The following is a 23728-nucleotide window of genomic DNA, read 5'->3' on the forward strand; positions in this document are numbered from 1 at the left end:
AAAATTAAAGAACATTTAAGAAGTGTTCCAACCTTATAAAAAAAGAAAATAACTTTACGTATTGATGCAGTATCTTAGCATCAAGGCTCCAAAAATCCAAAACCCAACCAAAAGAATTAGTCATCAGTCATTACTATGTTGTGATTTTCTTCTAATAACTCTCTCCTGCATCAAGGCTCCATACTAAAACAAGTTTGCACCTATTTTTCTTTGCATATTTTCATTCAGTGGTATAATAATTAAATACTAAATATAAAACTATGATCGATAGATATCGTTATCATCTTAAAATTGAAGTATAAACTTAACTCAATCTTACGATCATGTTAGACATTTTTTTTTTCTCGGTTAAACCTAAATATATTTTTGAAGATTCCTAGGGTATCCTTGCCATCTTGTTTTGTCCTTTAGTTCCTTTTTCCAACTCAGCATCACATGCTTTGGTGTCAATATTTTTTGTTAACGTTTTGATTTGTGGGTTACACGCAATGCCACTACTGTTTTTCATTGAATGCTATACACTTTCTTTACCCTGGAAAGCTCGCATCACTCCAAAAGCTTCTTTTCGAAAAGAAAAATGAAAGAAGTTGGGAAAGTAGAAACACAAAGACAACATTAGTGGTTGTAGTCAAGAGCCATGGTATATTCTAAACCCACGACACTCACCTTTTTCTAATTAGGCCCTCTTCATCGGACATTCGTCGGATTTAATTTTCATGGTGCTGTGCTTTTTAATGTCAAACATATTATCAATTTTTCATTCTGTTTCTTACTAGTTCCATCCGCTTTGCAAATTGTTTAAAATCAGTAACACAGTGGTTGTTATTCTTAATATGTATGAAACTCTTAAACTCTAAATTCTAAATTTGAGATGAAAAATTCACACCAATGAGGTATACTATAAAAAATGCTATTCATATATGAGACTTTAATTCAAAAACTTAAAACTCAATATTTTGTAAGGGGTTTTTTCTTATGTCATTAAATTTTCTTATTTCTACTCATCCTAGAACTTTCAACTCTTACTTAAATTTTAACAAAGTATCACAATTTCTATAGAAAATAACAACTTACATTATATATGTTTTTTCATATTAAATGTCACACTATATAGAAAATAATATTAAATACGATGTTGCGTGTTTTTCTTGCATCTGTGCAAATTAAAAGCTAAGAAACATTTTCCTTTTTCTTTCTCTTTCTCTGCATGACAATGAAAGTATTACTTCACTTCAAGCACAAGGAGTGCCTTGTATATATTGTACATAATTAAATAAATAAATAAAACATTGAAAGCTTCTTTGAAGATGGGTGTTTGATCACAATGTATGTTTATCGTCGTATGGAAAATATTGTTATATATATTTAATTCATATAAAAATAAGACAAATTTAAGAGGAAAATTAGAGAAAATAAAAGAAGAAAGGATGAAGATTAAATTTTCAAAAGATATATGAGAGAACATATTTATGTAAATAACATTATCATTAAGCTATACAATTGTCACATTAATCAAGATCTTGTCATAGTGACCCATATAATTGTTACACCAATGTTACTGATTTCACTTTGGAGTCACGATCGTGCTTCAGTCTTAGGTCTTGTATGAATCTATCTTTATTAGTGGGTTGTAATAGGAATTATAAAATTAATTAATGCAACTTGCAATAGCATGGAGCTTATATATACCAAGTTTCTGGGACCATTAATTATACACTAAAGGAAAAAAACAATATATATATATATATATATATATATATATATATATATATATATGACGTGGAAAGCATATCAATCTTATGACAAAAATGCAAAAAGAAGATCATACATAAATAGTCATTAACTTAATGACTACATGACACTGTAGACATGCACATAATTAAGAATATGCAGGATCTTCAAATTTTAAAAAAGTATATGTTATCTTTTAATTATCCTATGTGTATAAATGAGATTCCCGATGGAAAGTGCACATGAATGAAACTTTATATGCAAAGAGAGAGATTGGTGTAGTGATGATAGTTTCCTTTCCTTTAAGGGAAAATTGATTGTGGATGATATAGACTAAATAGGGTTTACACATAAACCGGAAGATTCAATTACTGATTATTAGATAACAAAGTCTCTGTGTAACTTATTTTTCCCTAACTTTTGTCATTTCATCTTCCTTTTGACTCATATAAATGAAAAAGCACTTTATATATATATAATCACTTTGTTTCTGTTTTACTTCACAGTCCTTTGCTGTTTCGCTAAGTAAAGCTTTGATGGTCAAAAGGGAGGGTGGAAAAGCAAAAAGGAGAAGTGGAATTGAAAAACCGATTAATAAAGATAAAAAGATTAAAGAATGTTTCAGAATTGAATGCAACAATTTTGATAGGTGAACCAATATGTGCACTTTCCATATGCTGAAAGTGATGATCTCAAAGGAGTAAATAGATACCAAATTACCAATGTTATGTAATTCTACCATTATTAGCTGCACTTTAGCCAATCATATTGAGACACATACCAAGATAAACATTAACATTTGAAAGACATAAGAATGATTTAATGAATTTAATAGTAAAAATGGAAGAAAATAAGGGTTCAATTAAAAAAAAAGTTGAAAGAGATGAAAACTCTCTCCTTAATACTCAGTAGACGCAGAAAGAAGTGTGTTTGTTTTAATTTATTTACGGAAAAAATGTAAGGATAGAAATGTGATCATGTATACTTTTTGTTCTCTTTCAATTACGTGAAGAAAGAAAAAAAAAGTCACGAAAAACTTATCAAATTATACATTTATCCTTTTAATTTACACATAATATTATAATATGATAAATTATACGATAAATAACATAACAAAATGTTATATAATATGCCGTAATTATACTAGTGATTATAAAATAATAATAGTGATAATTAAAAAAGTTCATAATAAATAATGTGTTATACAGATCTATTGTACTTTTTATACGTATTTGTTTTAGGTGTATTGAGATACTACACTAGTGCAGAATTGGATTTCTACCTCGCCTTATAGGCCTCGGTTGGCCAGGAACCGAAGCCTATAATGGCGCGGTGGCAATTTTGCAATTATTGGCAACTTTTATGCCTCGGTTCCCCTACAACCCGAAGCCAAAACCAGTGATAGGCCTCGGTTGTAAAAAACCCGAAGCCAAAAGCCCTGTTAGGCCTCGGTTAAGAAGGCCCGAAGCCAAAAAGGATGCCCAAAATTTCAAAAAAGCCATTCTCGTTTTGACTTATAGGCCTCGGTTGTAAAAAACCCGAGGCCAAAAGCCCTGTTAGGCCTCGGGTGGTGGGGACCCGAGGCAAAAGAGGGTATATGCCTCGGTTCTAAATTGAACCGAGGCCATAGTGTTTAATTAGGGCTCAAAACTGCAGCCCATTTCTTCCTCGCGCGCGCAGCTCCTCCATTTCTCTCCTCCATTTCTCTCTGCAGGAGCAAAACCAGCGGCAGCAACAACCAGAACAGCCGTCGCGGAGCTGCGCGAGGTAGACGGACCCAAACCCGCCGTCGCCGATTTTCCGCTTGGGGTCGAAGTTGTGGGTAGCAGCAGCGAGGTCGTCGTAGGAGAAGACCGGGGGCAGTAGACTGGCAGAGCGGTGGAGGCGGAGGAAGAGCGTGGTGGGGTCTTGCTGCGTGGCGGCGGAGGAGGCCTTTGATCTGGCGGAGCGGAGGATGGCGGTGGCTACTGAGGCAGGGGGAGTCTGAGTACTGAGGGGAGTGGTGGGTGGATCTGCAGTCAGGGAGAAGGTGGGAGGGAGATTTGATGAGGTGGCACTGGGAGGGGCAGTGGGAGCAGTTGGGGAGGGAAGGCGGCGAGCAGGGGCGGAGGAAGGAGAGGCGGGAGCACGTGGCGGCTGAGACACGAAAGGGGGTGGCAGAGAGGTTGATGGGGCGGGTAGGAATGAAGGAGAAGGAGGGACAGTTAGGGTGGGGCGTGAGAGAGAGAGAGGGTTTCGAATTTTTTTTAAAAAAAAAAAAAAAGCAGCTCATATGGCCTCGGGTGGCACAGAAAACCGAGGCCAAAAGGTGGGCTCTATGGCCTCGGGTTCGTCTGAACCGAGGCAGAAGGGCACTCTATGGCTTCGGGCCTTAACCGAGGCCAAAAGCTGTGCTCTTTTGGCCTCGCCCCAATATGCTTCGGTTCGCGAACCGGTGCAGAATATGATAAACAACCGCTGCCAAAGGCCCTTCCTGCACTGGTGCTACCATGTTATCAATATCGTACTGCCTTGTTTTCTGTTTAATTATTTGTTTCCTATTTTATTTTATTTTCCTTAAATATTTTCATCATATTATTAATTTCCTTGTGGTTTGATCATAAAACTTAGCTTTTCGGTAACTATTCAAACTTGTGTATATACTTATAAATGAAATAAACAATTGTGTAATGATAAAAAAGAAAATCCTTTCATCTTATTACACTATCAAAACATCATTAATATCGCGAGAAAATCAAATTTTGTATAATTTGATTAACATTTATCATAAAAATAAAATGTTCTTTTCTATATCTATCACTACTAAAAAAACTCATATTTCCTGCCAATTTTGTTTTGAATTTTTTTTTTGTAGAAAATACTTATAAATTTTGTTATGAAAAAAAAATTGTAGGAAATTGCTGGTAATTTTTTGCAAAATATTTTGTATAAAACACTTTTTGCAACAAATTTTATAGAAAATATTTGCGAATTTTATAATTTTGCATGAAATAAATACCCACGAAAGAATTACCTGTCAATTAAAATTCTTAGAAAAAATAGCAGGAAAAAGTCTTTTCTTGCAAATTTTTTTAACAAATTCGTAAGAAAATTCTCATGTAATATTAAAATTTGTAGTAGTGTATCTATCTATATCTTTATATATATATATATATATATATATATATATATATATATATATATATATATATATTTGTTAATGTTTTCTTAAGATTTTGGTTGATTACTAAAATGATTACTCACTTCTATGAAAACTTTGCTTGGAATAATTTTTGTTAACATATTAATTAGAACTATCAAGACCCTTTAGGTTATAAATGCATGGTTTATGGTTTTTGGATTTAGGGAGATAATGAAGCAGTTTTGAAAAGGATAACAAGTGAAGGGGCATGAAATTTATGCATTCTAAATAAAAAGATTAAGATACTTAAAAGAGGATGTAAAGATTTGGGATAAAGAGGTTTTGGGGAACATGAAACTTTAAAAACAAAAGTTGATTGAGAAAATAAGAGTATTGGTTGGTTGGATAAAGAAGAGTACCTGGATGGTGAGAGTGAGAGAAAGGAAGAGTGATTTTGCATAGTTGAACAAAGTAAATCTCAGACAGAAAGCCAAACAAGACCCCAAAGCGATGTGGATAACTTTCCAATTCAAAATAATTCCGTACATACATGACTTGGAGGAGGTTAAAATGGAAAAGGGGATTTCATATACAAGGAACATGGACTAAGGAAACCAACGAGGATAAACAAGGTTGTTAAAGATTTCTTTCAACCATGATTTGTAGAAATGGAGGGTAATAAATCAATGTATCAATTTTCCTTCACCAATGCAATGCTTATAACTACATTCCAAGAGAAGGGGTAAAGGAGGCAGTCTAGGACTATGAGAGTTCTAAAATCTTGGACATGATGGGTTTAATTTTAGCTTCATAAATACTTTTTGAGAAATCTTTAGAGACAATATAATGTCATCTACGAAATGCTATTTTTATTGTTATGATCATTAGTGTAGAGGAAGTAATACATCATTCATTATTTTGATTTCAAAAGTGGACAATCTTCAAGATTTGAATGAATATATAAACTCATTCTTTTTTATAGATGAATATATGCATAAATTTCTATCTAATTTATGAAACTCAAAGTGTTCCATAGGAGAAGAAATCTTTTAGATGATGTTATCAATATCGAATGAATGCTAACATAAGGTTTTCTATATGTATGTTATTTTAAACTTTTTAGATCTATTACAAGTCAGACATAATTATTGAACACATAAATTTATGTTTGTTACAAAAAAAATTCCTAATGTAAATTGAAGTTTGTTATTAAGCCAATAAATGTTAATTTTTAAATTTTTTTTCTCAAATATACACCAAATTTAGAGAGAATTGTAGCCTCTCCCATGTATGTAAAATCAGGAATGAATATACTAGTCATGTGATATGTTAATTCATTTACCTATACTCCCAAATCTCTATTTACCTTTATTGAGAGTCCAAAAAAATAATTTCACTACAACAAAATTACTTTAGACAACGGCATAAAACTGTGATCAAAATTATAAAAATTGTGGTCTAAAGATTAGACCGTAGTTTTTTAGACATGGGGTGAGTGTAGCTATAAGTAATGGACAACGGTTTTTAGTACGACAATACTTTTAAAATCGTTGCTTAAAACCCTCACAATAGACAATATTTTTTCAGCTTGATTTTATATCTCACAAATATTTTTAGACCACATTTTTACTAGTTTTGCCCACATAGTTTAAAACAAAAGTTATATAATCATGGCCTTTCATGATATTTAAACAACATTCATAAAAATGTTTTTTATTATATATTTAGATCACATTTATTTAATCGTTGTCTAATGTGGTCTAAATTACAAAATGTTGTAGTGTTCAAAAGTAACATACATTGCCTCCACTCTTAAGACAATATCATAGGAAGATTAATCCTACTAGTTGTTAATAAAATTAGTTATATTATATTATGTGTACCTATGATTGAAAGCACAACTCTCATGTTGAATGGAGAAAAGGACCATTAAAATGACATGCGGGATTATGACAACATAACCTACAAAAGTAATGTAGAGTTTTAAAATGTGTGGATAGAAATAATGGTTGTGAAAGATGTTTGGTGGGCTTACTTTCATGGAGTTCTTTTATCTTAGGGTTAAGTATATTTTTATTCCCTTAACTTTCAGTGAAAATCGGAATTAGTTCATTGTCCACTTTCGAAATTTCGGTTCAATTTAGCCCCACAACTTTATAAATATATAAATTTAGTCCTTTAACTAAATTTTATTAAGTTTATTTGACATTTCAAATGCGATTCATGATAATATTTGAGTTGTTTACATTGTTTGACGTATTTTTACTTCAATATCAGTTGATAAATTCATTTAAAATGTCAAATAACTTAACAAAATTTGGTTAAAGGACTAAATTCATACATTTCTAAAGATGAGGAACTACATTGGTTCAAAGTTACGAAGAGGGACTAATTCCATTTTTTATTGAAAGTTAAGAGACTAAAAATATAGTTAACTTGACTATTGAAACTATGAAGAAACTTAAAGTGGACACAACGGATGTTTATAGATCCAAAGGAGAAATTCAATGTAAAAAATATTCAAAAGAAAAGATGTTTCCCAATGCACCGCATATGAGAATGGCCAAAAACGCACCTTTTGGTCACCAATGAAAATCCTAAAATGCTTCAAGTGCTTTCTTTCATCGAGAGTGAAGTTTGCGTAGAGGAGAAATGCAACGCAGTTTTTCTAAACATATTTACATTTGACCTATAAGCATTAAACGTAAAAAAAGGATTTTTAAGTCTGACACTTATTGGTCAAACATAAATATTGATCATTTAATTACAAAAATGTCGCCACCCATTTTTCTTTTATGTTGCCTCCACGTCATATGTAAATTCAGTGACATTTTATTTTTGTGTTAGTGGAAGTTGTGGGAAAAAGGAGGAGTAAAGGAAAACAAATATGTATCATAATGAAGTTGAATTAAATTGTCTTCCTTAGGAAGAGGAAGCCATTGATGTGAATCTCTTAAGTTTGGAGATGATATCATATTCTTTAAGAGGCTTCATTCTAAAATATTTAAGTAGTTAAATATATTCTAGGCTTAATTAGTATTTAAGATGCTTTGAACTAGTACCTTCCTTAAAAGTTGGTCTTTTTTAAAAGTAATTTTAGAAAGATTGTTGGAAAAAAAGTGTCACTTTGACATATTTTACAATTGTACTAAATTGTATAAATGATTGTAGCAGAAAAGTAACTTTTCTAAAACTCTGGGCACAATAATAGGTTTTAGTTCTTCGTAGAACTGAAACCTATAGTTGTACAAATAATTTGAAAAATGTCATTACATTTGGAAAACTATGTTTTTTTTCTTGAAACCGAACCCTATTAGACGATTTCAAATGCATTTTATGTACTATTGAAATTTCCTTTCTAATATACTATCTAATTGATTTGAGATCTTTTAGTATTTTCTCATCTCAAAACAAGAACATCTCATTATATTATCTGAATAGTCAAATGATTCAATTGACTCAACAAATCTTGGGACATATTAGTTTAATATGTATACATATAGCTAAATATTTGTGGGATTTCTAAACATTGATCCTAGCAATTGTTTTATTTGTCGGATGTTAATATGACTAAAAATAATGATATTTTGATTAATTTTTTTTATCCACTTTTAATTTATTATTTCAATCACTCTTAAATTATTACATCATACTACTAAAAAAATTAAAATAAATAATTATAATAATTAGTTAAAAATGAATGAAAAAAATATCAAAATATCATTATGTTTGACTTATGTACGAATCCTTGGTGGTTTGATATTAGGCGATCCAATGAGTTTGCAGGACGACACGAACCGTCCTTTGGTTTGGTCTCATCAATTTGACCCTAATGATGCCAAAACAAACTTGTGTAGCCGCCGCCTTTTGATGTGTTGCTTTTGTGGTGGCACGCACTGCCGCACCTCACACTTCGCTGTATCCACCTATCCTCCTATTATTGCTTAACCTTCACATTTCACGTGTCTTTAAGTTAATAAAAACATTTACATCACAATTTCTATCCATACCTTATATTATTTTTGTTATTTGTTATTTACTATTGCATGTCACAATAATAAAATTAGATAAACATGTCTAAATTGTTCTATGACATGTTATGTACATGTATCACAATTTCTAACATTATTATCCTTTGATATATAGTGTTGGGAGAATTAATATCACTGTAGATGAATAAGTTAGTAGGAAATAATACTATTTTTGTGTCAAGTAATGTAATTATGCAGCAAGTCCATGTAAGTTTTTTTTTTTTGGTATTGATTTTATAATTTTATTAAAATGGAAGGTTAATATTTTGTAATTATTAATTTTTAAGGTATTTTGAGTGATTGATGATATAAAATATATTAATAATGTTATGAAATTAAACTCTACAATGTATTAATTTATTACTTATTATATGCAAACTACATACAGATTAAATTTGGTTTATGTTTAGGAATTTCAAATATTTTTAATCAATTATTTATCTGGTTTTTAATCAAATATGTTTCATCTTTTACTTGTAATTTAATCATAGTTATAGCATTTTATTTTACGCACTGTAATATATATTTGTTATTTTACATTAATATAAATCACAATAAGTAAAACTTTTTAATATATAATGTTTATTAAAATTAAAATTAAAACTAATAATAGATAAATTATATTATTTTGTATCTAGAATGGACAATTAAAATTCTGATATAGAATATTGTTTTAACTTGATTAGAAAAAGAGATTGAATTCAACACTTGGTTAGAGACAATAAAGTAGATTAAAAAATATAGTTAAGAAGATGCATACAAATGAAAATAAAATAAAAAAACTGTGTAATATAATAGAAAGATTTTTTTTAAGTAGATGTGAGTGTAACATGTGAAATAGAATCTTTAGAAAAAAGAAGAAAAAAGGTTTGTAACTAAAATAGTAAATAGAGTGAGATTTCCCTCTCTAAATTATATACTTTAATAATAATAATAATAATGATTTTACGCATAATTTTTAATACAAAGGTCATGATCAGGTTTTGATTTTAATAAACAAGAATTAGCATAGGAATATAAAATTGATAGCAGGAACACAAGGTTTAAAATACATAGAACGTGGAAGAAAAAAAAAAGACACTTTGTGTTTGGCCTCTTGCCATGTGCATTATAAAAGCAGCATGACCGAAAGCACTTTTATAAATCATATATTTGGGGAATTTGAGCTTCGCCTCTACTTTTTAACCATTCATTTAATTCACTATGTAGTGCATGGACCATCCTACTACCTACCAAAAGTTTGTAAATTGTAATTTAATTTATCAAATATTTTATTATTGTTTTTATAACAATTTGATATAATTATCAGAAGAAGTTGACTCAATCTAAATTATTACTACTAATATAATTATTATTATTATATAATAATAATAATAATAATAAGCATTCCACCATATAAAACCCTGTCATGGCGTAACTAACAATTGCAGCAAATATACGAGATGAGGTTGACGTGAAAAAATAAATATATTTTTAAATAAAAAATGTCGTTCTATGCGTTAACAAAAAACATTTGCTATGAAAGCGTGCGAGATACGGTGAGAGTGAAGGTTAAGTCTTTCTCAATTTAAAACAACAATTGGCATTGACTTAGGAAGATTATAAATTTGGTTGAAGTTTTTGCTTTTGAAGAATGTTACACCAACAAAGAATCCAAATAGACTACGACATTAAATATATTTGTACCTGTGTTTTTGATTTTGATTCTTATAACTTTTTCTGACTTTTAGTCTCTTAAAAATTAAATTCTTTTACTTCTAGTTCTTATCAAATATATAATTTTTATTTTAGTTTTAACAAAATAAATTTTGCTTTTCCTTCCTTAAAAAAAGGAAATCAATCATGTTGATTTATAATTTCCATTATAAATAAAATACACTTTGTAATCTTTGATGCCTTTATTTATATATATATATATATATATATATATATATATATATATATATATATATATATATATATATATATATATATATAAAAGTCCCATTTTTCAGTTTAATAAGTAATTTAGGTCTGATCTTTTCGTGGGTCCAAGGTTAGTTCATTAGGAGAACCCAATATTTTTTTCCGGTCCTTAACCTCTTTCATTCTGTCTTATTTCTAGAAATCAGCTCTCTCTCCCTCTCTTTTCTCCACCAAAGTGCTCTACTAGGATTTGAGCAAGCATTCTCTACAGGCTAAGTTACGAGTTCCTTCCAAGTAAGTTATCTCCTCAGTCTTTGTTTCACTTCGTCTTTTAGCTCATAAGCTTTGGTTTCAGCTAAGTCTTGACCTTGGTCTCATTTTTTTGTCCCTTTATACTTCTATTTTCAGCTTCCTAAGCTATTTGGTTATTGTTGCTCCTTTACTAAACATCTATTCATAGCTTTCAGCCCAAAAAGGTAAGGGAAGCTAGGGTTTCACGTTATTTTTATTTTATGTGATAAGTGTTTTGTGGAATATGAGATAAGATTGGGGAAAACATTAATTTTTGGTGTATCTCTGAGTTAGGGGTTCAAATATTTGTGAAACTGTGATATTTGACGTTATTTTTCGTATTCTGGAAGCGTCGGGTAGTCGTTGGGCGAGTGCCTTAGTCGTTGGGCGACTACATATTTTTCTGATATGCGCAGTTTTAGTAAAATTGACTTTCCCGACTCATTAACCGTTGGATTGAGCTCAAATTTGAACATTTGGTTCATAACATGCTATTTTGTGGTTTGATCGATTGAATCGTTGATTAGATGTTAGTAGCTTGATAAATGAATCACGCATTACTGCAGTGATTTTGGTTTTGTGATAATAAATTTTCTTAGGAATTTTGGTGTAAGAATTATGGTTGTGTTGTGCTTGATTGTATGGAATTACATGTACTTAACTGTTGGCACTCACTTATTTGGGATGAATACTATTTTGTGATATATGTATGTCATGGTATGCATTTATAAAGTATGAGATTAAATGAAATTTTGTTATGTTGAGTATGAAATGGAAAACATGACTTGTTTGGTTGGTGGTTGATTGGCATGAGACTTGAATGATTGAGATGGCATGTGGAAATTGTTGGTAAACTAGTTTCAAGGGGAACTCTTGGTGATGTTGGTTAGTGTATACCTTGATATAGGAGATGTCTAGATAAAGGAAGGTATCCTGAACTCTAATAATCGTTCACGCTCATATAGAGCAGAATGATTTATGTGGTGAGAGTGGCAGGAGGTCCTAGTCTTGGGACATATAGGGCCCAAGACATTAGAGGATTAACCCTGTGTGTGGTTGGGTGATAACCCCTTGCGTCTAGACTTTGCAGAGTTTAGAAACTAGCACAGGTGCATACTTCCTTTAAAATTCTATATCAAGAGTATGATCTGGATATGGAGTCTTAGAGTCTTGCTTGTTTGCTATCACATGATTAAGTGCCTACTGTGTTGCATGTTTATAATTTGTTTTAAGTATTTGCTTGCTATGACATGTTGAAAATTATTTTACACTAGCTTACCCTTTCTCTTTGTGTTTGTTCTCTTCTTTGGCTTTTCCTTTTGCGATGATCACCAAATCCTTGGTGTGAGCAAATGTGAAGACTCTTGGTGATCGTGATGTTGGCGAGGAGGTTGCGATGTAGTTAAGCTTCCTGGATCCTTTATCGCTCATTGTTGAGTCTGTCTTCTTGTGTACTGTTATTTTGTAGTTTCTTGCTTTGTGAGCAAATTTTCAGTTTAATTTAATCGGTGTTTAGATTCTATTCATGGCATTATGCTGTGTCTTTGGGTTTCCATTCCAGTATAATTTGGGATAACTGAAAAAAGTTAATTCTAATATACTTTATGTTGATGCTCTAGTTTGTACTATAATCATGTGGCGTTCTATTTATTAGAATTATTCTACTAAATTGGGACGTTACAATAAATAAATAAATAAAAATATATATATATATATATATATATATATATATATATATATATATAATATTTTAATCATTTGAACTTATATGTGATTTGGACTAATATTAAAGTTAAAATATTTCTTTTACAATATCGTGGTGAAATGAAGGTGGTGGTGGCGATAGTAGTAGTGATGATAACGATGAAAGGTTATGAAATGGAGGATAAATGTGATGAAGAAGTTTATGGTGAGTGTCATAATTTAGTAGAAGTTAGGGTAATGAAGTGGAGGATGAAATTAAATTGAACGAATTTAATTAAAATATAGATTTATTTGAACAAAACACAAATCATCATAATTAAAAAAATTCATGTAATGTGAATAATGCCAACAATACACTATATTGTTATCAATTTAAATTGTCTTATCAAAACATGACAAAATTAAACATAATTTATCAAAATAGAAATAAAATTGAACATTCAAAGATACTAAACTAAACAAATTGGACTAAAACAATAACTAAAAGAATACTTAAACATATATTTTAACTTCTATAGTATAACTTCGGATAATTTATACATTTTGACTAATATATCAAACACATATTTACCATATCATTTCAATTAAAACTAAAATTTATTTCGGTAATCCTCAGTTTTTATATCGATATTTCGTGTATAGTTTAGTGAGGTGAAATTTTAATTTTAATTAAAAATAATTTCACAGATAATTTCGTTTATTTATTAGAAAAAAAGGAAACGTGTAAAGAGCGATATTTAAATTTATATGAAATAAAATAAAAATTTTCTATGACAATTTGTGATTGATAAAATAGAAGAAAGATCCTTTCCCCTAAAAATAATATTTAAAGGAGCATTGTGAGACGTGCACTGAAGAAAATTCGCCAGTGATAATGAATGCTTTTGATTTTTTCGAAAAATCCATAGCACCCAACTCTTGATTGGTCTGATGTAAGGAAGAATTGTGCATGCATGATGATGAATAACTATAACCATAAATCTAATCTTCTACCATCGTATTTACATATGTTAATTTTTCAGAAACTAACATATAGTTGAAGCTATTATATATGTATATATATAGTTATACTATATATTTATTCTTTAAATCTTAGTTTAATGTTTAGTGTTTTGAATTATTTTTTAACTGATTCAAGACATCTGTTAGGGTTGCCGCGAAAAAAATTATGTAACTAATGTGATATTCAAACAAAAAGTAATCATGGGTGAAATTCATGTAAAGTTTCAGTTTCCTAAATAAGAGAAAAATAAGAGAAAAATATATTATATTGGATTTTTAATTTGTTGACTTTAGTATAATCACCAAAAAAAATATTTTAATAATAATTAATTTTAATGATAAAAAAATTAGTCATTAAGTAATTAATTTAGATATTAATTTATAGATTAAAAATTATTGATAATGAAAACAGTTTAAAAAAATTATAATTGTTATTAAATATCAGTACTTAAAATAATTTTTATTAAGAACTAGTCTTGAAATTGGTAAATAATATTAGTTATAAAAATTTTGATTACTAAAAAATGGTCTTTGTTTTTAATTAAAAAATTGATTTCTAAATTAATTTTTGAACATGTTTGTGATCACTAAAATTAATTTTTATTTAAAAGTTTTTTGTCCGTAAATCAATTTTTATAATGTTATGACTTGACTTCTTCTTAACTTTAACTATTCAGTATAATTTTTATGACTATTTTCATGTCTGATCTAACTTTAAATTAATCTATATTTACTATACTAAATAATAATAAATAAAGGCAATATTTATATAACCAAAATATTTTAAACAAATATATATGTGTAAATATCACATAAAATATTATCTTCACATAATTTAAATCTCAACTAAATTCAATCTTGAGATGGATCAATTAAGTTTGATAATTTATGCTCGATGAACACTAATATTATACATAACAAGAAATAAAAGAACACTATCTTAGAAGCGATCAATGCAACCAACGTCAAATCATGTACCAATATGATATGTTTTAGAGTGTATGATTCATTGCTTGTATAAATACACCATAATCACTTAATGTATAATTTTATTTTCTTTCTTCTTTGTTCTGAAAGGATTGAACATATTTGAACAATTTATAATATGTTTATTTATTTGTTGATAAAAAAGGTAATGCAAATAAAATTTATCATAGTAGTTTATATATGTAGTGAGTTCCTTTGGACATCAAAGGATACAGAAAATGGTGTAGTAAAATTGGCAAAGCCGCAAAGTTTTATTATGATATGACCTCTTGTGAGGTGCATAGGCTTTTACAAAGGCAACCACAATTGCACGTTTAGGAATGAGTTTCCTTTTTTTTTTTTCTATAAATAAAAGAAAATGAAGTTATTGAAAATTAATTTAATCCAGTAAAATTTTAGGTTGTGAATTAATTAAAATATTTTTAACTACAATTTTTGAAGTAGCTATTTTAGAAATAATTTTTTTTTGATGTATTTATATTGTCCATTACTATAAAATCAACTCACAAGGGAATGAACCATGTTATTTAATCGCATTGTAATTAAAAGAGAATGTGAACTCTTTTTACATTATATAAGTTAATATTATTTATTTTATATAAAAATAAAGTCATCCGACATCTATGATTTGATAATAGTATAAAATACTTTGACACTGTAAAAACATTTTTAAAGAAATAGTTTTAAAACACCTAATATATCAAACACAGTTATCACTATACATTAATTAATGTTAAGAGTTTGAATTCTGCACATGCAGCTAAGACGACAATTTCTTACTTCTAATAATCTTATACTATTCAAATAGAATTTACTCCGACGAAAAATGTTGAAAGAATTTTATAATAAATTATTGTGTTGTTGAAATAAAATATCTTTTGTCTTTTTTATTAGTTATAAGATTAAAATGTGAATTGATTTGAAGATCAGTGTCTAATCTCAGAAAATGTGAAAGATGAATCTGATCTAACTCTTGCAGAAATCACGATCGTTTCTCAGTAAAATATGCAGATTTAGAATGTGTACCATGAAAGGGTAGGTATACACTAATTTTTTTTCTTTTCTCCTTTCTCGAAATTTTCATGAATGGTCCTAACTTTAACATGCTTTTATAGAAAACAAATAAGCCAGCCACCAACCATACCGTTTCGTTGCCTTTACATTTATTTATGAAGAAAAAACCAAAATGACACTGCACCAAGCAAAGCAGGGGCAACAATGATAAACCACAAGAAATTATTAGGCAAAGCCATGATATATTAAAAAAAGCTTTTAAAAAAAGGTTTCCAAGTGGACAAATAATAAAAAATGAAGATAAATAAAACATGACAGTCTAATCTAAGTAAGAGAGAGAACCCAGATTTTGTGTTATCACCACTCACCACTATGCTAAAAAAGAAGGCATGGAAAAGTAAAAATCTCAACTTTCTTTTTTCCTTTTGAAAATTGGGTTCATGGCAAGCAATGTATTTTAACGTCCATTAGTTGTGGCATGCTATATATAGACATTGAGGAGGGACACACAGAGAGCAGTCATTGCCTTGTCAAAATCCTTTAGACCAACGTTGTCTTCGGAACCTCATTTTACATGGTTTGTTAACTTGTTATTTGTGTTGTCGTTGCTGTTGTTTTTTGTCATCCAGAATATCCAGGGTACCCGTTTCTCAGAATCATACTTTGCTTCACAATCTTGATACCCTTTGGTGAAAAATCGCTTCTGGGGTCTTAAAGGACCAAACTTGGATTGAGGGTCGTGATGGAACAGAAACACGTTCTGTTGTCAGCATTGAGCGTTGGGGTTGGGTTGGGTGTGGGACTTGGGTTGAGCTCAGGGCAGAAATGGGTTGGCGGGTATCGTGACTCTGATGAGCTTTCCCTGGAGCAGATTATGCAGGAGCTCAAGAAGCTGGTGGTTGAAGGAAGGGATGGAAAGCATACATTTGAGGACTTTCCATATTACTTAAGGTGATTTTGAGATTTCATTGGAATATAATAATGGCATACTATGACTCAAACTTGGTGTTATTGATTTCTGGGTTTTTGTTACTATTTTGACCCTTCAACCCTTCAGATTGATATTTAAGCATTGACAGCATTTTCTGAGGGGTACGTTTGAATTTATGATATAGTTGTGTTTTAGACTTGTTGTCAAAGGTGTTTTAGACATGGATCTCTCTCAGTTTGACTTATAAGTTTCATGGCAATCTGCTATGAATATTCTGGTAGATATGATTTTGATACTCAATATGTGGCTTCTGTGATGGGTTTGATCTCCTTATCTTTGAGATTTTTTGGTTGTTTGTTGTTGAGTTCATCTCTGCTTCTTTGTTAAACTGAAACTTCCATAGATATTCTCTTGCCATAGGTTTCTGTGATTTTTAAAAATAAATTGTTGCATTTTGAGTGTATGTTGGGTCAGAAACAGCGAAGCTGCTGATATTGTTATGTGTTTTCCCCTGATAAATGTGCGCAGTTTCACTGAAATAGATTGAAGAACGAATCTGATAGCATATTTTTAACTTCTACTTTTTGTAATCAAAGGATAGCTTATTTTAATATTGTACTTGGTCCTTATTATTTGTACTTGCATTCATTGGATTTGTTATAGGTCACTATTTTTCTGATTGAACATGTATACTTCAGATTAGAGCTTCATCCTCTTTGATTATGGGGCAATTGTCGTTTAGACTTCTCTATGTTTCTTTGTCTACTTACCTCAGAATATATAAACAGTGATCACAATAAATCTTCACACCCTAATTCAAATTATTAATACCAATTAACATCAAAAGGTCACACTTCTGTTCTCTGAAAAGCTACAGTGATTGAGACTCTAATTCAAGCTGTGGTAACAATCCCTTGATGTGAAAGAGTGACCAAGTGCACAAGACTCTGACCATTGTGTGGCTTAGGAGGGTCAGCTGTAAACAACTAAAGAGTGTGGTCTGAGAGGTTTTTCTGCCTCTACAACTACAAGTTATGATCTCCATGATGCTAAGAAACAATCTAACAATACCTTGATGTGCTAAAAATGAAAAAAAAAAAATGTTATGTAAGTTTATAGTCTTCGGAAATTTCTGATACCTAGATGCTCATACAGTCTTTACAACGGCAACTGGGATCTTCTATATTCCTTTTCTGTTTTTCTATTTTCTAGTTCATAGGTCAGTAAGTTGGTATATAACTAATATTAAGGAAAGTTTAGATATGGGAATTTCGTATTGTTTGTTGACTACTGCAAGATAGAAATTGAATTCCTTCTGTTGTTAATTATGCATCTTGGACTTAACTGCATTCATGTTCTAGCTTTTTTCCTTCTGATTTTATATTCCAACAATTACATGCTACGTTAAATGAGCCTATCATATCATGCCTCTTGTTTCTAAACGAGTTTCCCATCTAGGACTAAACGGGTTTTGTAAAAGCATTGATTCCCTAGATATTGTCTATATTTATTGTGAAGTTCATGCCCTGTTTTTGTCCCAGGTGGATTTGATCTAACAATGGAGGAATTTGATATAGTAATAATACCCTTTTTCCTTATAGCACCATATCTTACGCATGTATATAATGTGACAATGCAGTGAAAGAATTCGTGCTTTGTTGACAAGTGCTGCATATATTCATTTAAAGCATCTTCACTTTTCCAAGCACACCAGGAACCTCTCACCAGCAAGCAGGTCTATTTTGCTATCTGGTCCAGCAGGTATAGTATGGTGGAATTTAACCTTCTTCTGCGGAATTTTCTTTTCTAATTTCAGTTTGGTTTGACTAATACTATTTGTTTATAAATTTTGAAGAATCTTACCAGCAAGCCCTTGCCAGAGCTTTAGCTCATTACTTTGAATCAAAGTTGCTGTTGTTAGATATTACCGACTTCTCTTTGAAGGTAATTTTTCATTGCTTCTCATTTTATTTGCTTTAGCTGGTCATGTACATATATTCTTACCTTATATGTTTTTCCCTTGAACAGTTGCAGAACAAATTTGGATGTTCCAGAAAAATACCAGTAAGTTTACCCTGCTCAGTTCTCTGTCATTCTTGACATGATGAAATTGTAGCTTGCTAGCTTCATTTTATATTTATGTAGCTTTAGTTCATAGTGATATTTTCTTGATTTATTTGCTTCTGTTTCCATAGTCTTTGAAAAGGTCAATATCTGAGGCAACCTTGGAGCGAATGTCTGGTTTGTTTGGTTCCTTTTCGATGCTTTCTTCACAAGGAGAAACAAGAGGTACTAAAGAATAAAAGTCAATGTTTAAAGTATGAATTGTTTTATTCTATAATTACCTGTTATAGAGTTTGGTATTTGAAGTCTTGAAGATATGAAAGATTTTAACGGACAGTGATCATAGTTCAGACATTGCAAATGGTTGTGGAGACTCCATATTATCTCTTCTCATTTTCTTAGATTTTGTATTGATCGATGCCTGTATTGCCCGTATTATTTATGTTGCTAACTTAATATATATAACTATTACATCATTGACTTTGATTGGTACTTTGTTTTGAAGGAATTTTGCGTCAACAAAGCAGTGCGGCTGAAAGTTCCAATCCTCCAAAGCTTAGGAGGAATGCTTCTGCTGCATCTGATATAAGTAGCACTTCTTCCCAGAGTGGTCCAACACTTCCAGGTTATACTTTAGAACCATAGGTTACCTTTTTAAGCAAGAATGAAGATGCTAATCCAACTAAAAGATTAATGTGAACATCTACTTTGAATTCAGTTGTGTACTCTGTAAGTTTCTTTTTAACATACTGCTCTTTTTAGTAAACTAACCGGTCAATCTGTTTGTTCATCTGTGAAGATGAAGGGTGCAGATACTGTTTACAAGGATGTTTATAGAAATTTTGAATTAGTGCTAACAAGAACTAATCTGACATGCGAATATCCATGTTATGAATTCATGATTTTTCTGCAAACTCTAGCAGGAAAATAGTCTTGTCTATAAATTTCTTCTTTTAAACAATGGAAAATGTCATGCAGCTAAATGCTTGATTCATTGTATTGTTGTCACTAATGCATGAAATATCAGTTTTCTCCACCCACATTTTGCTCACTTCATTGAATTATGATTTCAGCACGTTTGAAGCGCACAAGTAGCTTGTGTTTTGATGAGAAGCTCTTTGTGCAGGCACTCTACAAGGTGATTTAATTACTGAAAGTTCATTTTAAAACTGTGTAATGGCAACCTTTGTAGGCAACATTAACATAAGACGAGTATCATATATCATGACTTTGTCACATGCTCATTATCACATGGAGTTTTCACTCTAATAACAGGATCGTTTTCATTTTCTCAGCTTTTGGTTTCTATCACAGAAACTAGTTCCATCATTTTATACATAAGGGATGTTGAGAAGCTCGTTCTCCAATCAAGATTATATAATTTACTACAAAAAATGATAAAGAAACTATCAGGCTCAGTGTTGATACTTGGGTCCCAGATATTAGATTCAGAAGACGATTGCAAAGAAGTTGATGAAAGGCTCTCTGCGCTATTCCCCTACAACATTGAAATCAGAGCTCCTGAAGATGAAACTCAATCTGGCAATTGGAAAGGATCACTGGAAGAGGATATGAAAGCTATTCAGTTCCAAGATAACAGAAACCACATTGCTGCAGTACTAGCAGCAAATGACATTGAATGTGATGACTTGAACGCAGTCTGCCATTCAGATACTATCGTACTCAGCAATTATATTGAAGAAATTGTAGTATCTGCAATATCTTACCATTTGATGAATACCAAGGATCCAGAATATCGAAACGGAAAGCTAGTTATATCAGCCAACAGGTGAATATCTTGTCCAATGATTGTAAGCAATTGATTGCATGAAATTTTTTTGCAGTAACTTATCTTGGATGTGGCAGTTTGTCCCATGGATTGAGTCTTTTCCAGGAAGGCAAGAGTAGTGGGAATCTGAAGACTAATGAATCTAACAAGGTATGGTTGTTTGTTTACAGTTATTAGGAAAATCTAAGGAAAAAGTAATGATAGATAGTGAGTACCATTGTATATATTCAGTTTTTATTTATTGCTGTATTTCTCTGTAACATTAGGAAAATGCTGGGGAAAATGTCGCTGGTGCAAAGAATGAAGTTAAGAGTGACAATCAAGCACCTGAAAACAAGAATGAGACAGAGAAATCCATCCCGGTAACAAAGAAAGAGGGCGAAAATCCTCCACCTGCAAAAGTAGTAAGATAAATTTCTAAGCACATTAAGTGGAAAAAGAACTTCTCACCTTATCAAATCCTACCCATGTGATAGAAAAAAAGAACAAGAATGAATAGGACCCTTATACATTCCCTATTTATTTGATGGTTTCAACATGGACAATTGATACACTATAATCAACAATTTACTAGTTGTCTAGATGATTGCTGGATATCTAACTTCTAAAAATAGTATCTTCTTCAAGTCTATTTTCTTGTACTCCCTATCCCATTTTGTGTTCTTATATACCAATTGCTTGTTTGCAGGAAATTCCTGACAACGAGTTTGAGAAGCGCATAAGACCTGAGGTTATCCCAGCAAATGAAATAGGGGTTACATTTGCAGATATTGGTGCATTGGATGAGATCAAAGAATCACTTCAAGAGCTGGTAATGCTTCCCCTTAGAAGGCCTGATCTCTTCAAAGGGGGGCTGCTAAAGCCGTGTAGAGGTATATTGCTTTTTGGGCCTCCTGGTACTGGGAAAACAATGCTAGCAAAAGCCATTGCAAATGAAGCTGGTGCAAGTTTCATTAATGTCTCAATGTCCACTATTACATCAAAATGGTTTGGAGAAGATGAAAAGAATGTCCGAGCTCTATTCACACTGGCAGCTAAGGTTGCTCCAACAATCATCTTTGTTGATGAAGTTGACAGCATGCTTGGACAGAGGACTAGAGTAGGAGAGCATGAGGCGATGAGGAAGATAAAAAATGAGTTCATGACACATTGGGATGGGCTATTAACAGGACCTAATGAGCAGATTTTGGTTCTTGCTGCAACCAACAGACCATTTGACCTTGATGAAGCTATCATAAGACGGTTTGAGCGCAGGTAGGACACCCCTTTTGCCTTATTGTTTGCATGATCATCCCTTATGGCTATAAAGGAGACAATAAAATCCAGTGTTGTTTTCAACTGTGCAATGTCAATGTTCTTTGCTTTTCAGTTCAACTAGTGTTGGCATTGTAATTTTTGAATGCAATATCATTATACCGTTTTGTCATTGAGCAGGGTCCTGGTTGGTCTTCCATCTGCTGATAACAGGGAGAAGATCTTGAAGACTCTTCTGGCCAAAGAAAAACATGAAAACTTAGACTTCAAAGAGTTGGCAACCATGACAGAAGGATATACTGGAAGTGATCTTAAGGTGAGTTTTGCTAGTGATTACTGGTTTGGTTTATTTTTTTTTTTTTTTTTGGTTATAAAATCTGTTGATGTTAATGTCTGTGAACAGAATTTGTGCATCACTGCTGCTTATCGACCTGTTAGAGAGCTAATACAGCGGGAGAGAGTAAAAGAAATGGTAGTTATTAAGCAACTTTTACTATTTTAAGATTAACGTCTCTATCCAATTCAAGGCGAAGATTTAACTAAATATCAACTGCATCATATTTTAGGAAAAGAAGAAAAGAGAGACTGAAGGCCAAAACTCTGAAGATGTTTCAAACAACAATGATAATAAGGAAGACCAAGAAATTACCCTCAGGCCTTTAAATATGGAAGACATGAAGCAGGCTAAGAGTCAGGTAGGGTGAACTCAGTTTTTTTTCACTCAAATGACTTGAGTACTAGATTTGGGAATCTATACAATGCTACGTGCAGTATTTAAAATTGCATTTGTCAAAATCTAGGAATTCAAAACAGTGTTTCAATTGACTGTGCTGTGATTATAGATATCTCCCACAACATAGTCATGTAATCTATTTTTAAGACTTAAAATGGTAACTTGTACATGTAACTAGGGATAGAATACTAACAATGTCACAGAAGTGGAAGAAGAAAACTGTGCTATATCATGTAGAATAGTTTTGTTCAATGTACATGAGCTGACAATTATTTGACTAAACACAGGTTGCTGCAAGTTTTGCATCAGAAGGATCCGTAATGAATGAGTTGAAGCAGTGGAATGATTTATATGGAGAAGGAGGTTCAAGGAAGAAGCAACAACTCACTTACTTCCTTTAGATTGGAGAATGCTACTTATATTTTGCATTTGTTGCCATTCATCTTCAATGATACATTTCAACAAAGGAAGGAGTCCTTCACAAGAGATGTTGAAATCAAAATGAAGCATGGCCAAATTTCTGACTATACCCCAAATGTCACACATCTTATGATTTCCAGAAAAGCATTGTCTAAAGAATGTGTTGATGAAAGGATTCTCAGTTTTCGTTTGGATTTTTCTACAAACAAATGAAGAGCTGTTTTAGGGGATATATGTTTTGTCATGCACGGTTTTGGAAGATGCAATGGCTTTGTAGGAATAGGAACATTTTACACCAAACCTTTTAGGTATGCTGTATTATATATGATCAGAATTTTAAGACATTAGAATTTTGTAAATTGCTTGTGTAACTGTATCGCTCATACAGTTTGGTTCAATTATTTATGTGAATTGTATCTTAGTGAATGTTTCACATTTACGTGAATTGTCTCACGCTGTGCTCGGATGAAGTCACAAAAATAATAGAAACTTATAATACAAATGATTGTCCTTTCTCCCTAAGGCTTTGAATGTATAAAGATAAAATTCATAAGTTATTTTTGTTGTAAATCTCACATTCACTGATAAGTCGAATTTTTATTATATAAATGATCATGAATCTCATCTTTTATCTTATACGTTAATTTTACAAGATTAAATTATATTTAAAATTATTTTTTAAGATGATGTTAGAGTCGTTTAACTAATGATAAAATAAATTCAAGGGGTGCTTTTATAAATTTTTCAACTA

At 31.2% G+C, this 23728-nt stretch overlaps 1 protein-coding gene across 2 annotated transcripts; it reads left to right on the forward strand.

The window, feature by feature from the left end:
• Nucleotides 1–16183: 16183 nt before the first annotated feature.
• On the forward strand, nucleotides 16184–23422 carry LOC114181850 (spastin-like). Of its 2 annotated transcripts, none has more exons than XM_028068457.1 (15): nucleotides 16184–16737; nucleotides 18357–18478; nucleotides 18573–18661; nucleotides 18746–18781; nucleotides 18913–19006; nucleotides 19287–19406; nucleotides 19855–19919; nucleotides 20077–20570; nucleotides 20648–20720; nucleotides 20837–20932; nucleotides 21259–21824; nucleotides 22005–22140; nucleotides 22228–22296; nucleotides 22391–22519; nucleotides 22845–23422. In XM_028068457.1, exons 1-15 carry the CDS (start codon nucleotides 16529–16531, stop codon nucleotides 22956–22958), a joined length of 2412 nt encoding a protein of 803 aa, XP_027924258.1. In that variant the 5' UTR covers nucleotides 16184–16528; the 3' UTR covers nucleotides 22959–23422. The 2 variants fall into 2 exon arrangements, with proteins under 2 accessions (XP_027924258.1, XP_027924257.1); XM_028068456.1 differs by having other exon boundaries at nucleotides 16190–16737; nucleotides 20837–20974.
• Nucleotides 23423–23728: the final 306 nt, after the last annotated feature.

The sequence above is a fragment of the Vigna unguiculata genome, chromosome 4 (assembly GCF_004118075.2).
Source record: "Vigna unguiculata cultivar IT97K-499-35 chromosome 4, ASM411807v1, whole genome shotgun sequence".
Taxonomy (NCBI): Eukaryota; Viridiplantae; Streptophyta; class Magnoliopsida; order Fabales; family Fabaceae; genus Vigna; species Vigna unguiculata.

Coding starts and splice junctions, on each gene's coding strand:
- LOC114181850 (XM_028068456.1), top strand. CDS start 16,529: ATGGAACAGAAACACGTTCTGTTGTCAGCATTGAGCGTTGGGGTTGGG. Junction 16,738..18,356: donor GACTTTCCATATTACTTAAG/GTGATTTTGAGA, acceptor GTGACAATGCAG/TGAAAGAATTCGTGCTTTGT. Junction 21,825..22,004: donor ATAAGACGGTTTGAGCGCAG/GTAGGACACCCC, acceptor GTCATTGAGCAG/GGTCCTGGTTGGTCTTCCAT.